At 36.8% G+C, this 14,020-nt stretch overlaps 2 protein-coding genes across 3 annotated transcripts; both read right to left on the reverse strand.

Annotated features, from left to right (window-relative positions):
* Positions 1-91: 91 nt before the first annotated feature.
* On the reverse strand, positions 92-7,038 carry LOC143448372 (anaphase-promoting complex subunit 4-like). 2 transcript variants are annotated; one of them, XM_076948086.1, is made up of 18 exons: positions 6,211-7,038; positions 5,750-6,022; positions 5,322-5,474; positions 4,804-4,921; positions 4,536-4,626; positions 4,229-4,339; positions 3,609-3,746; positions 3,317-3,414; positions 3,067-3,226; positions 2,882-2,994; positions 2,681-2,780; positions 2,085-2,199; positions 1,735-1,925; positions 1,566-1,656; positions 1,303-1,411; positions 1,065-1,215; positions 752-907; positions 92-426 (listed from the first exon to the last, which is right to left on the reverse strand). In XM_076948086.1, exons 2-18 carry the CDS (start codon positions 5,964-5,966, stop codon positions 334-336), a joined length of 2,205 nt encoding a protein of 734 aa, XP_076804201.1. In that variant the 5' UTR covers positions 5,967-6,022; positions 6,211-7,038; the 3' UTR covers positions 92-333. The 2 variants fall into 2 exon arrangements, with proteins under 2 accessions (XP_076804201.1, XP_076804200.1); XM_076948085.1 differs by lacking the exon at positions 6,211-7,038 and having other exon boundaries at positions 5,750-6,172.
* A 1,141-nt stretch (positions 7,039-8,179) lies between these two features.
* Positions 8,180-12,971, reverse strand: LOC143450641 (L-threonine ammonia-lyase-like). The gene is made up of 10 exons (XM_076951272.1): positions 12,615-12,971; positions 12,347-12,482; positions 12,123-12,193; positions 10,893-11,064; positions 10,656-10,771; positions 10,297-10,459; positions 9,841-9,963; positions 9,556-9,740; positions 9,258-9,425; positions 8,180-8,603 (listed from the first exon to the last, which is right to left on the reverse strand). Exons 1-10 carry the CDS (start codon positions 12,620-12,622, stop codon positions 8,447-8,449), a joined length of 1,299 nt encoding a protein of 432 aa, XP_076807387.1. The 5' UTR covers positions 12,623-12,971; the 3' UTR covers positions 8,180-8,446.
* Between the last annotated feature and the right edge of the window lie 1,049 nt (positions 12,972-14,020).

Raw genomic sequence — 14,020 nt, forward strand, 5'->3', positions numbered from 1 at the left:
GTATATATGCAACGCATTTCAACATCAAAAATAGTATAGGCCTGTACAGCGTTCCATTGCCTGAGCAGCCACTATCTAAACAAGCGATTGTTTTCATTCATTTTATTGTGAGTTTCTCATAACAGAACAACTAAGACATTTCTAAATGGAAACATAATCTGGAAGCGAAGTTAAAGATAAACAAAGTAATGGAACGCAGCAGCAATCGCGCACTTCAGCATACGATCAGAAATCGTTTGTTCCATCACTTTTCTAAGTGAGACTGCGACTTACTCCGGCAACCCCAGAAAAGCAGCATTATGACGAAAGGATTTCTTTTCACGTCATAATCGATTAAGCCGATACGTCAAGATTTTCATCAACGTAATCATCTTCTTCGTCTTGGTCCATTACGTAAGCTTTTATATGACGAAGGTCGGTGCCGAGCTGGAAACAGCAGCATGGAAGTTAGACACAAAACAAACCAAACCAAGTTGGAGATTGGCTCAAATAACGTTAACAAAACGAGACTCCCTTTCCTGAAATATATACTATTCCCCATAAAAATACTTCAATAACATGATTCCGATTGCATTCATGCTCTCAACGATAATGATTACATAAATTCAGGAGTTTATTGTTTTCGGGTAAGCGTTACAGACCCCACACGACATGGTCAAATCAATACAAGTTGAGAAGTGACATTTTGGGAGCGGATGATTCGTGGTGAAGGAAACATGTTAACTACTAAGTTCCGCAAACATACACTCACCACGCAGCAGACTTTTCTTGTACCCGATGACGCAATCTTGACCGGCACCATGGGGTCCATAACACAACCGTGGGTGACGTATTCACTGACGTCAAGGACCCCGTCTTCGTCTTTTTTGATCAAATGTTGGTTTTCGAAGATTGGGCGTACGGACAGCTGAACGAATCAAATCAAACTCACGGAGTATAACTTACTTCAAAAAACTGAATTACTACTGACATCAAAACTTAGGTTATGCATCGATATAAGCTAATAGATACCACTCATAGCGGTCATGACATTACGTCAGTCGTTCGGAAGTTCGTGTTCGAACCTGCACTAGTAATGTTGAAGATTGTGACTTCAACAGAAGTGTCGCTGTATCTTCCTTATAATAGTCGATCCCTTGCACAAGGTATTGGCATGTTTTCCCGCCACAAGACGTCGTGATATTGTCAAATCTGATGCTGACTCTTTCGGAAGCCCTGTCCGAAAAAAAGGCCAGTCATGGATACAAGCAACGTCATAAAACTCCAAAGCTGTATCTGTAAACTTTAGGAGAAGATGTTAACCAGTGATTTGGGGTTTCTTTTGTTTTTTCGAGTTTATTTCCCAACTTGACAAGGCTGAGTTCTTTGCACGGCAAAGCAGACGTGCAAATCAATGTATAGAACGATTGATCTACAAACAGAAAGAAATATTTAAATCTGAAACAGTACAAGTGCAATAACTTATACTCGTGCACGCATTACGCATGCATAAGCACACGAAAATATTTCGCTCTCTTCTTCAAACATTTCCACAAGATTGCAACAAAGAAATTTAATATATTTACCTGTTTCATCAAACCACTGACAACTATGTGGCGGGGAGGAAAGACATGACGTCACCCAGCGGGAACGGTGCAAACGCTGCCGTTTAGTTAACTAAAAACGAAAAACGTCATCGCCTTGTTATGACGTAATAAGCATTTCAAATCTAGCACAAATTTTAAAAAAACTTACAAAAGAGCGGTTTAAAAGAACTCTGATCTTTGAACGCAGTTCCTTGTATAGTTGGCATAACGAGGCATCAGGCCGTCGTTTTAAGATTAGAGGGTTTTGAGCTAAACTCGGGACTGAATCCACAAAACTGAACCATTCGTTCTTATCCAGATTCTGGGGCGCAGTCAATGGCGCATCCTGGAGGTACTGATCTGAAGGAAAAGAAATTCATTTCAAACTTATGGAAACACATGACTTGTGAATTCCACCCTTTGTACAACAGTCGTGTCAAACTGGCTAAAAGTAATGACTGATCAATGATATCGATTCGAAATTCAAATTAATTATAGTTATATAACCAGCAAACTTACAGACTTTGTCCAGGTTAAAGTGTCTCTCTTTGCCGGACACTTTCAGTTGTTCGTGCTCGTGTATAAAAGATTCCACGATGAAATCAGCCACAAACTCAAGTTCTTTCATAGACATCTTATAACAGTACGTAGCATGTAAGCAGTGAGAAATCGAACTCCATTTCTCAGTAAGCGACAAATAACAGTGTTGTACAGATTCCGAAGTATAATCCCGCAGGTTGGTAAAACGTTTTCGTATTCGGATGAAATTGGACGTGAACTTTTCAAACTTGGTTATGACTTATAATCCAAAACAATTTTTTTTCAGTGACATGTCAAAAGAAATTGTAAAATTTTGTCTGATTTGTACTAAGCGTTTTTTCACACGTCTTCATTTGAGCTATTGCACTTGCGCATAAATTAGAGTATCTATATTACAGAACAGTTCACTTTGCAGTTCACTATTCTAAAACTTTGTGAATCTGGATATTAATAAAACCCTTCGGATTGGATTCCGGATCTGTTAATTTCTGCTTTTGTACAACACTGAAACCTATCGTGGATAACTTTAAACCAGAAAAACATTTATATTTAAAAAATAAATAAGCTAAATGTACCAGAGAATCGTTGTCTACGGCCTCTCGTTGAATTTTCGAAAACGTTGCATAAAGCCAGCGGAAAAAAGCCTTAAAATTCTTTAAACTTCTTCCAATGACCCTAAATTGAAAAATTGCATCTTCAGCACGAAAGTGCAGTGATAAGAATAGAAATGAAATATTTATCTGAAATCAGAACCCTCTTCGCACTGCATAACTCACTGCTGCATTTCGCTCGCTTTCAATATAAACGACCCGGCACATTTTATAATGTCGTCAACCGTCTCTGAATCGAACAACTTGATGTACCCCAGTACGTCCATGTTACTCATTCCCTGCATATAAGTTCTAATATCACAAAAAAAACTTGAGCAAAATTACTTCCCATGTTGGCATGTTACAAAAACCTTTATTTCATGGAGATGGTAATAAATGGCATCAGCAGCAAGTTGAAAGTTGACCAGCAGTAATTGTTGGATGGAAGTGTATGACGCTTCGACCAAGGTCCCTAATTTCATTACGCCTTTCTTGGACATGCAGTTTGTAAGTAAATCCTCCAAAACGTCACTGTGCGTTTAATAGAAGTTTGTGGTCATAATAAACAGTTACAGCAAATTTGCTTAAATTGTAGTCGTTGCAAGCCTTGTGTGCACGTACCTGGGTTTTCCCCACATCAACATATGCATAAACTCATCCCCGATTGTTCCAGATATGTTTTTGTTTAATAAATAATTCGTCAGTTTAGATTCCATTTCCTGCATGTAAAAATCTGACTCAGTTGAATTTGGATTACCAACGGGTTACAGTTTATATACAATCACACTCTGTTTTGTTCAGCACGGATTTTCATGCTACTATTGTTTATATATAGCAAAGTTTTCTGGTAGTTAAACACTCAGAGCAGCATTAAGGAAAACGTGACTTCGCCAAGTCTCATTATCACTCTCACCTGGACCACACTCTCACACGATTCGTTCATCAGATCAATAACGCTTTGGATGTAAAGAAGAATCATATTTAGATGGCAAGCTTTTTTCGCAACTTGGTCGCATAGAGTTAAATCACTTGTCGCTTCTGAAATGTCATACTGTAATGAAAATAAAAGCTAAAGTATTAGATTTAACAAAACAAAGTATAAGTAAGTAATCAACGAGTAAATTAGAATGACATTTGTGTCAACATAAGAAGTTTCTAGATCAGTGGTTCTCAAACTTTTTTAAAAGAAAGTACGCAACGGTCTCCTAGCAATTTTTAAATGCCTCACGGTCCCTTAAAAAATCAACACAAATAAGCACAAAACGACACGTTGGTTTTTATGATATCAATGTAGCGGGTGTACCTGCTTCTTTGCAACCAGTTCGGCTATGTTTGGTTTCGTTCTGGACAACGCAACCCTAATATTGTGAATCACATTCAACCGGTTTCGAGCTTTAGGCTTGGTGGCAAGTAGTACCGTTCGCGGTCCCGGAAAATGTCTCACGGTCCCCAAAAGGACCGCGGACCCCAGTTTGAGAACCACTGTTCTAGATCTTAATAGCACATTAAAATAAATCAATTAAGTAGACATACCACTAGTAGATCACAGTATTTTTGTTCTTTTCTGGTGGATGCAACTAAGCAAGTAATAGATGATAAATCTGGACTCAAAGTCATATTCACCACTATTTCTTCCCGAGTGATCTAAATCAGTAGTTCACAATAAGCGGTCGTACCGCCATAAAGTAACATTGAAAAACAGTTTGAAAACAGCTATTGTTATTGAACTAACGGTTTCATTTGTCATGATGTTAGACATTTGCCCCTCTGGAGAGAATATTTCGTAACAATACATACATTACATTTATGGCTGTAATACTAAATCTGCCAAACTACTTACATCACTGGAAGGAATTTTCATTAAAGGGAACACTCCATATGCATACAGTGTGATTGTTTGTAGTTTGTCGCAAGTCACAAGAATGTGAAATCTGGATTTAAGCAACCAGAAATAATGAATAAAATTTATTAAAATTGTCAGTGGAACTCATTTACAACACATTTATAACATCAATGTTAGAAATATAGTCACATGGTGTTGTGAAATGAAGTTGAACAACTAAAATAGCATTCCCATAGTTCAAAAGAAGCAGAATTGATTAAAGTACCTTAAATCCCCAAGTATGCTTTTCACCTCTGTTGTTTTGAGATCTTTAAATTGTAACTTAGGAAGTTCTGGCAAATAATCTTTAAATGACAGGGAAGAAAACTGATTGCCTTTATAATCTGCAAATGTTTCAAAAGCTATTTCATAAGTATGTTTAAAGCTCTAAATATATCTGAACAGCATTTCTTTAGTATGCATGCATGCATAGTAACACCTGGTTCTCTAATGCAGGGCTTTTCAAACTTTTTGGAACTGCGACCCCATTTTAGAAAAGAAATTTTTATGCGACCCATTGATGGGTAGCCTACACGTTAATGATGTTAAAACAATAAACGTCCAATTACAAATCTCAAGTGGTGTTTTTGTCTCTGGCAAAATCATACAAATGCACACAATCTACCAATCCACAATTTATAAAAATTAAATTTGTTTCACGAATGCGACTCCAAACGGGGTCGCGACCCACAGTTTGTGAAGCCTTGCTCTAATGTACAATAACAATATGTGCAAGGGCATTACCATCATTTTTCCCATTATATTCCACCCATTTAATAGAAGTGACGGCGTTTTCTAACAAAGAATTTTCTTCTGTTAATGTCCACAACACCTGCGCTTTCTCCATATAGACAAAAGCAATTCCATTTTCTTTGCAATTGTAAGCAACAGCAATCACTGAAATAAAAAATAGACAACTTTTTCTTACATCCCATCTCATTTCAAATTCTGAACAAAATAAAATAATTGATAAATGATATTAAGTATAGATATATATAATTAATAAAATATAATATATAAGATATATGGGGGTCATAATACTATAACAATATGTAAAAACTGTGCCCAAACTCCATGCATAGTTACTATTAACAGGCCTTTTCACACTGCTGCTCGCCACATCGAAATAAATGCTTTCAACTAGTCCTACACAAAAGGATTAAGTCACTCACCACTGCCATCTGGCCTCCAGCAAATTGCACTGATTCGATTTTGTTTATCAGGCGGTGGAAATGACCAGACTCTTTCAAGCGAAGATAATCTGTAAAGAAGAAGTTCACCAGTGTCTGCTGCCATGGCGATCAAGTCTCTTTTGGGTGACCAACACATATGCTTGATCCTGCATTTCACTTGCTTCTCTTCCACCGAAAGGAAAGCATTTTCTTGCATATTTGATTACCTGGTTCTATTCTAATGAAAGCTTTTGAGTGATGTTTTTCTTTTTGCTTTTTAAAACAGAAGGCAGTTAGGTAGTTTGGTCCTGTGTCACAATGTCAACAAAACAATGGTCCTGTATCATAACGAAATGTCACAATGTGGACTCTATGAAGGCAAATTTTTTGACTTATGAAAACAGGCAGGTTTTGCAGAAATTACCATAGCAACTTTAAAATTTATAATGATTAATATTTACCAACTTTGAAGTTAAACAGCGCTTGACCAGATTGGAAAGCTTGCTATTTTTTGGGTGAGAGATCCTCTGCGCAATCAAGATGAACCAATAACCATTATCAATCAATCAGTCATGTTATTTTTCGTCAAAAGCGTGGTCGGTATGAAAGATCAACCCAGTTGCTACTAGCATGCACAAATAAACGGGAAAAAGTGACAAAGCCGAAAAGGCTTAAAACGTGCTCAAAACTAATTAAGGTAATAATTACTGATAACAACTAGCACGGCCACTAAATCCCATTTAAGCGCACTTGGCAAACTTTCCATCCTGGGGCTAGAACCATAGTACAGTCCCACAGTGACTATATATGGTCAGTATATTTGTTTTTACGTTTTCCTGAAACAACTTTAATTGGTGCATAGTAAAACCCGGAGATCCTGATCTGCCGGAAGTACTTAAAAACTAGCCTAGCTTCTTTTTTGGGGATTTAGCCAGGCAATGGACTGACAAATGTTGGCAATAAAAATTCTCTGAATCACGGGCAAAAAATAAATGTTTTTTTGCCAGTTCGCGGTAAAATTCACAAATTATTGAATCTCCAAGTTCCGGATCCGGGCGGCAATGGACAAAGGTAAACTACCCGTACCCAGGAACCTGCATAACTGAGTCTGAGAGCAACAAACACGAATAATAGCATAACGAACATTTAAGTTTCGATTTTTCAGTTTTCTATTCTCACTGATCTTTTGTCCTGTTTTTATTTGGGCAAAATCTGGGCATGCTCAGTTTAAACGCGTTTTTGTCTATAGCTTATCTACTATCTAACCTCACACCCGTGATGTCGTCACCTCGGACTTTTACTAACTACAACTTTAATTTTTGTTAAATTGACCCATTGCAACTTGCTTAGGGGATTCCCCATGTTAATGGCGCTAAATTGAAAAACATCTTATATTTTTATTCATTCCTTCCTATTTTCGTCATTATTGTGGGAGAAGAAAATTGTGCTGACTAAGATGGTTGTAAATGTATTAGTAAAAACGATAATATATCACAACTAAGGCAGAAAAATGTTGCAAGACTTCGAGAGCAAAAACATGCATTACAGACTACGGTATAACAAGTCTAAGAAAGGTAAATGTTGATGGTGGAGTACGTACATTCAGAACATTTAGAAAGTATGAAATGTTAGCAATGAAAAGCTAAAGTCTTGATTAATTATTTATATTTTATGTTTTTTATTAAATTTTCAGGGAAACAATGGTTGCATGCAAACACTAATTGTCTGAATTGCATGTAGGCATAAGTACGTATTTAATTTGTTAAATACACCATCTTGCATATTGTATTGCAATGTTGTACACGTACTATTCTTTTTTTTAAATAAAGTGTTGTGTTTGCATAGCGATATATAACGCGATCTTGTATATTATAACGCAAAAGAAATAAAATTCGGCTCCGTGTTGGTTTTAATGGTTTGGTTAGGGCGTCTTGTTCGCAATAATGCGGCCCGTGTTCGAAACCCATTTGGGCTTCCGTTGTAATGGTCTTCAGCACGAAATTGTCGATGATTGCTATGTTCATCAGTCGATTTATGCTCAAATACTGCAGTAGTTATATAAACCTTGGCGTGTACTAGGTTATCTAATACATTGAAAATTGTTCTATTATAGACAGAAACGACTGATTAACAAAATATTTTCTACTGTCTCGAGTTCTTGGCTGAAGTTACCCTTGTAGCCTATTTTTTCTACGCCTTAGCTAACTTTCAACACTTTGCTTACAAATAAAAATATGTGTGTGTTTATCGCCTGTCAGTACTTCCACAAAAACTACCTCCGTAACTGGGACCCGAGCGACGAAGAACGGTCGGGTCCCAGTTACGAAGGTTGAAGGTTAGCCTACGATATCATATCAGTTTCATATATGTACGATACATAATATAAGCCAGCCTACTTTTCTATGAAACTCATATAACCTGGGCCATAAAAAGGCTGAAATATTTCATTTATTGTCTTATTGTCTAGCCTTCACTCATCATTGCATTTGCAACATCAACCTTTATAAGCAAGTTAGGCTTTACGACTTTTCAGTAACTCTCAGAAACACCAAATATTGCTTTATTTTTGCGTTAGTAGAATTTACAAATTTACAAATTTACATTCAAATTTACAATTTACAAATTTACATATAATAATTTCATTAGCAATAATTATCAGACAAAAAACACAGAAGTGAAAAAATAACATAAAAATCTTTAGGTTTCCCAAAACAAATCTTCCCCATAGATTTGAAACAGCTTTTCACGAAGTTCATCAGCATGTTTACCATCCCTGGTTTCCACTTTGCATGTCACACAAGTCTTAAACACCGCAGCCGGCAAAGACATGCGATCATGGCTTATATCTCTCACGCTATAACAGAAAATGAAAAATAAGAATGAGTTTATCTCATAGAGTCGATTTATAAGTTTGAGTAGGACGCCGATATTAATTTCGTCAAATGAATAAGATCATACCCGGAAATAATATCAAGAATATATTGGAACAAGATCACGACCGTGTTTAGTTAAGCATCGAAAAGAAACAAGGACTTATAATGCTTTGATGGATTTATTCCGGCCATTTTGAATTTATTCCAGTGATGATCAATATTCTTTTGTGACTTAAAAAAGCGTCCTCGTTTATAAATAACAAGGATGGTTTCATTAAACTGAGCTTTGATAAAACGAAAAAGATTTCCTGGAACCAAAAGCGGTTGGTTTTTGCGTTTTCGATTGGTTAGAGCCTTTTTATCACCGGTTAGAATAAGAGAGAAGATGGTTATGCTCGAGTGCTTTCGAATCTATAGGCTGGCAAGCTTGATAGAACTTTTTTCCCACAATTTAGAAGAAGAAACTTTCTCTATATCTTTCTCTCTCTTATTTTGACCAGTGATAAAAAGGCTCTGCCTTTGCACTAACAAATACAAAGGAAATTTCAACGTCATTCATTTAACTTATTTGCACCATTAAAAATGTTTATAGTCTATAGACTCTATACTCTGACTATATATCTATATATATATACCTTGCTCCAGACGTTGCCAAAATTGCCAGCAATTTGACCAGTCCACCTGACCGGTCGCTTATAACGCAGCTGAAGCGATTTAAGCGCCCGTCCATCATCATTGCGCGGTCCACGACCCGAACCAGCACATTTGGGTCAATGTTGCCCCCACAAAGAAGACACGCGACTCTATAAAGTAAATGAAAGGGTTTTGTTATACTGTATAGGCCAATATCATGATTTTTTGGGGAATCTTCTGGTATATAGCTTATATTCAAAAATTAGGAAGTGTTGAGGGCAAAGCAAGTTTTTAGTTCACCTTTTTCCTTGGAGTTCGGGCAATTGACCGGAGATAATGGCGGCAAGACCGGCCGCCCCGGCCCCTTCTACGACGGCCTTTTCCGTTTCAAGCATTTTCAATATGGCGACCCCGATGTAGTCCTCACTAACCCTAACCACTTTGTCAATTAGAGGGTTGGCTGTGGCGAAAGCATTGCATCCAACCTAATAGTCATTACAAGCACCACAGTTATTGGCTGAACGCTGCTTCTACACCTTTACCCAGTTATATGTATGTTAGCCGTATACGGACAATATGATATACCTCCATGACTGCCAATCCATCTGCGATTGTATCTGCAGCACCGGCACGCGAGACTTCGCAAGGTAAAGGGCGCCCGTACTTCATAGCTGTTGTCCAAGACGGGCATTTGTCGGATTCTACGCCCTAAATAGAATGACAACTGAAATTTGCTGCCAGTGTGAGGTCATTTAAAGGTCATTTAGGGCAAACTTGTGTCATGCATATCGAGCAGTATATTCTCTATGTCGTATCATGCTGATGACGATTATAGGATATTAAAATAAGCGGAAAAGCAAAGAAATCTGACCTCTGACGCAACCTTAGCGTCTTTCGCGTTTTATTATTCGCAACATCACATTAGAAATCACGCATTGCAACGCACAATTTTATCAAAACACAACTTATTTGGATGACTCATTTCCATGACGTAATCAATCTAATGATTTGCCAACAGTTGATAAGTTGTAGAAGACTCACTATTATCGTTACGCTTGGCTTGAGGTGCTTCACTGCCGCGCTAATCCCGGCTATCAACCCGCCCCCTCCTATTGGAACTATGACGTAATCAACATCGGGGACGTCTTCGAGGATTTCAATCCCCGCCGTTCCTTGCCCGGCAATGATATCGGGGTGATCGTACCTAAATGCATTCTTTGTACAGTATAATCGTTTGGTGAAATTGTTACAAGTGATCTTTCTGTACGGTTTATACCAAATGACAAATCTTTGTTTATTGGAAGGCACATATAAGTGTTAATTGTCTGATGTATTACCCAGATAAACTTCGTGCAAACCTACCTAGAAAGTCTTGCTCAAATATTCAACATATATCTTACCCATTTATGTAGAGCAAGTCTTGGTGTTTGCCGTAGGCCATTCCGAACAGTTTTGCTTCGTCAAAACGATTTCCGTGCAGTATGACATTTGCCTTCAAATCTCGGCAATTGGTAACCTATTGTAATGGTTATAATTATAACAATCAACTAATCCAGCAAAGCAGCGTAAAGTTGATTCTTATTCGATAAAAAAACTTTTCCAAAGACGAGGAGCGTAAACAGTTTTGCAAAATCTACCTTAATAAGTGGCGCCTGCTTTGGCATCACCACAGTTACTGGCACCCCAAGACGCCTGCCCTGGTGGGACAAGGCTTGAGCATGGTTGCCTGCTGACGTCGTCACTACGCCCTTCGCTTGTTGCTCATTTGTGAGATTTAGAAGAGAGTAAAGCGCGCCACGGTCTTTGAAGCTGTAACGTATTTGAACGTGATAAATAAGTTTCACAAAAAACATTTCAGATAACCGCAAATAAACTTGGTGTTCAGGGTTAGTTTATTCTTCAAACAAACAACACAATGTTTTGCACATTTTTATTTGTATTTAATTAACGGTATAACTAAGTGTCACATATTTAGTCCGATGAAGACTCATATATTTTTGATAAAGTGTTAAAGCTTTCACTTTGCAAACAACTCCAACAACACTAGAAGTTCTTGCGGTATTGTTCATGTACTTGTTGCTATATATATATATATATAGCTATGTAGTAGCAATGTAGAGGAAGCAATTAATGTAAACCCTTATATTCACAATAGACATCTTATTTTCATACGTGAGCATGTTTTTTAAGCCGTTACTTTATAATTATTTTTTCTGTTTCTTCATAGAGAGGAACAGCAACTATACAAGTAGCCGAGTTGCAAAAATGACAAAGCAATGACATACAATAATCGGGTGTCTTATTTTTGCCGAATGAGACACAATCTATTGTTTTATCTTCGCCTCTAAATAACGACGTTACTTTTTCGTTATTACTCCAGCTTCTGAGCTGGTGTTCCCCGCGTTCAATAGGGATACAAAAATATCTCCTCAACGAATTAATTTCATGACATAAAAAATAAAAAATTCAAATTTGGTAATAATTCAGATATTTTTCTATAATTTTAAGAGTATTGGTTAGTTGCGGTTTCAGTAATGAATAAAGCTAAAGAAATTTGCAAACATTTTAATTGGAATCCTAATTGCGGAGTCTGGATTATTTCGTCATTGAGATTAAGGTGTAACAAGGACCCGCTGTGATCGCGTTGTAACAATTGAGGTAAACCATAAATTCTATTGAACAAGCGCTTGTGTTGTGATACGTGCTGACGTAATTGTGACGCAATTGCGATGCAGTAGTTCGGTAGTAAATCAGTTAATGTATGCTTCATAACCATTGAGTCATTAATATTAATTTGGCAATACACTCTAAAATGTGGAAAAACTGACTCAAGTTTTTTTTAGAGTGTATGTAATATAGCAGCTTACCTTCCTGTGAACTGCATGAACTCTTTTTTAAAATAGAGATCCACACCCAATGGCTCGGACAGTTTGCTTCGCTAAATAAACGATATTTGTTCACGTACGAATGCAATCAGTAATACATGCGATTATATATAAATGACAATAAAACTATACTTAATGTAGAGTACACCAATAGGAAATCTCCAGTATGATAAGTCTAAACAGACAGAAAATTTTAGTAGACTTACCGTGCAAGGGGTTCGAACCACGTCTTTGTTTATTTTCTGGTACGCGTCGGCTATTCTCTCAAATTTTACCACAACTGGACGATCCGGATCGCAGAATGGATCCAATATCTCCTCGATGTCATCGCCGTGCGGGAAACTAGAATATTTTTATTTCCCCGTTATTGGGATAAATTGATTGATAAGTGTGTACAGTTCCAGTGTTATAACTCCACTTTCCATATCAGTACAACAACATATCCTAAATATAGTTCAATAAAAGTATATATACCTGTCCATCGACGACCAGTGAAGTCTTAGCAAAACTTTAAATAGTTTTCTTGATTCTTATCGTCCGTCTTCCCAGTACACTTTCAAAATAAAGCGCGGGCTCAACTGACGTTTGTCGCACGATCTAATATCAAATTGGTTGAGTGTGGCGTGACAATATTTCACAAAGCTTTTGCATATGACTGCTATGACGCAATTCTGACTGCTTCAACTGAGATAAAATCACTAACAAGCATGTGTTAGTTTGACACGAATGCAGGGTATTTAAAAAAAGTCAGACAGACTGCTCAGTACTCCTATATAATCTTACATGTTTTTTCTGACCTATTATGGAACAATTTTTCTTCCAATAACAGCTTGATCACGATAACAAAGGAAGACGCCTTATGATTCACGACTTCTGATTGGATGATTAATCTGACTACGCCTCCATCACGCCTCTCTATACGTTTGGTTGCCCTCATCTATTTGCGTGCGTGACTTCACTTATAGGCCCGAAGCTATTTTTAACGTGAAAAATACGCAGTTATGGTTTAAAAATATTACTCTTCCCCACAATAATATGGATATTGTCAACGAGATTTTAAGACCCCCTATGTTGGGCATGGTGGAAAGAGGGCCCTTAGAGAAGATCGTCAAAGGGCAAACACCGATGGTGCCGGTGCAAAACGATGCCTTCTGTGACGTCATAAGAATGCCTGAGACGTCGGAAAAGTTGTCAACGAGCAATTAGGTGGCGTGATATTGATAATGATGATACTTGTGTATACTATATATTTTACAGTTATGTAAAAAATGCCCGGTTGTAATATGTTAAAATTCTGAATCAACAAAGACCAAGAATGAATGTGACATGTGTACATATGTTTTTAGTAATGCGGTTACCTGAAAATAAAATGTAAATTTAATATATTTTTCTTTGCTTTTAACCCATTGAAAATACAGTATAATATGTTACAAAACGTCACCTTTTACAGCATAGTCACAAACTGTCACTTTTTTAAATATATAGTAAAATCACATATCAGGATATAGGATGACACTCTTGGGTTAACTACTATTTTAAATTTTTTACACTATTTTTTAATGACATTATCTACACCACACTATCTATTTTAAATTAATTTGCTTTTTTATTTTACTATAACTTATACTGATTATACTGGGTTAAGGTGAGCCACCAAGAATTTCATGAAGTAGTAAGTAGGCCTAATCATTGTTATTTTAAAGCTATAGCTTTAAAAATTTACACACACTATGTTAGGCTAGTTCGACTTGTGTCTACTTCCTAACATCTACTTCCAAAAGTTTAAAAAAATTAGAAAAACAATTTAAAAAGCAATAAATAAACGAATTAACTCTTATATTCATTGAAACTATTTACCAGGTTTACATCATAATCTTCAA

This window comes from Clavelina lepadiformis, chromosome 3 (assembly GCF_947623445.1).
Source record: "Clavelina lepadiformis chromosome 3, kaClaLepa1.1, whole genome shotgun sequence".
NCBI classification, from domain to species: Eukaryota; Metazoa; Chordata; class Ascidiacea; order Aplousobranchia; family Clavelinidae; genus Clavelina; species Clavelina lepadiformis.

What these genes read in the sequence shown, in the direction of transcription:
- LOC143448372 (XM_076948086.1), bottom strand. Translation starts at nt 5,966, where the DNA reads ATGCAAGAAAATGCTTTCCTTTCGGTGGAAGAGAAGCAAGTGAAATGC. An exon ending in AAAGCGAGCGAAATGCAGCA is followed by an intron (nt 2,781 to 2,881) that starts GTGAGTTATGCA and finishes TTTTCAATTTAG; the next exon opens with GGTCATTGGAAGAAGTTTAA. An exon ending in CAAGAAAAGTCTGCTGCGTG is followed by an intron (nt 427 to 751) that starts GTGAGTGTATGT and finishes TGCTGTTTCCAG; the next exon opens with CTCGGCACCGACCTTCGTCA.
- LOC143450641 (XM_076951272.1), bottom strand. An exon ending in TGGTTCGAACCCCTTGCACG is followed by an intron (nt 12,194 to 12,346) that starts GTAAGTCTACTA and finishes TCGTTTATTTAG; the next exon opens with CGAAGCAAACTGTCCGAGCC. An exon ending in GACTTGCTCTACATAAATGG is followed by an intron (nt 10,460 to 10,655) that starts GTAAGATATATG and finishes GAATGCATTTAG; the next exon opens with GTACGATCACCCCGATATCA.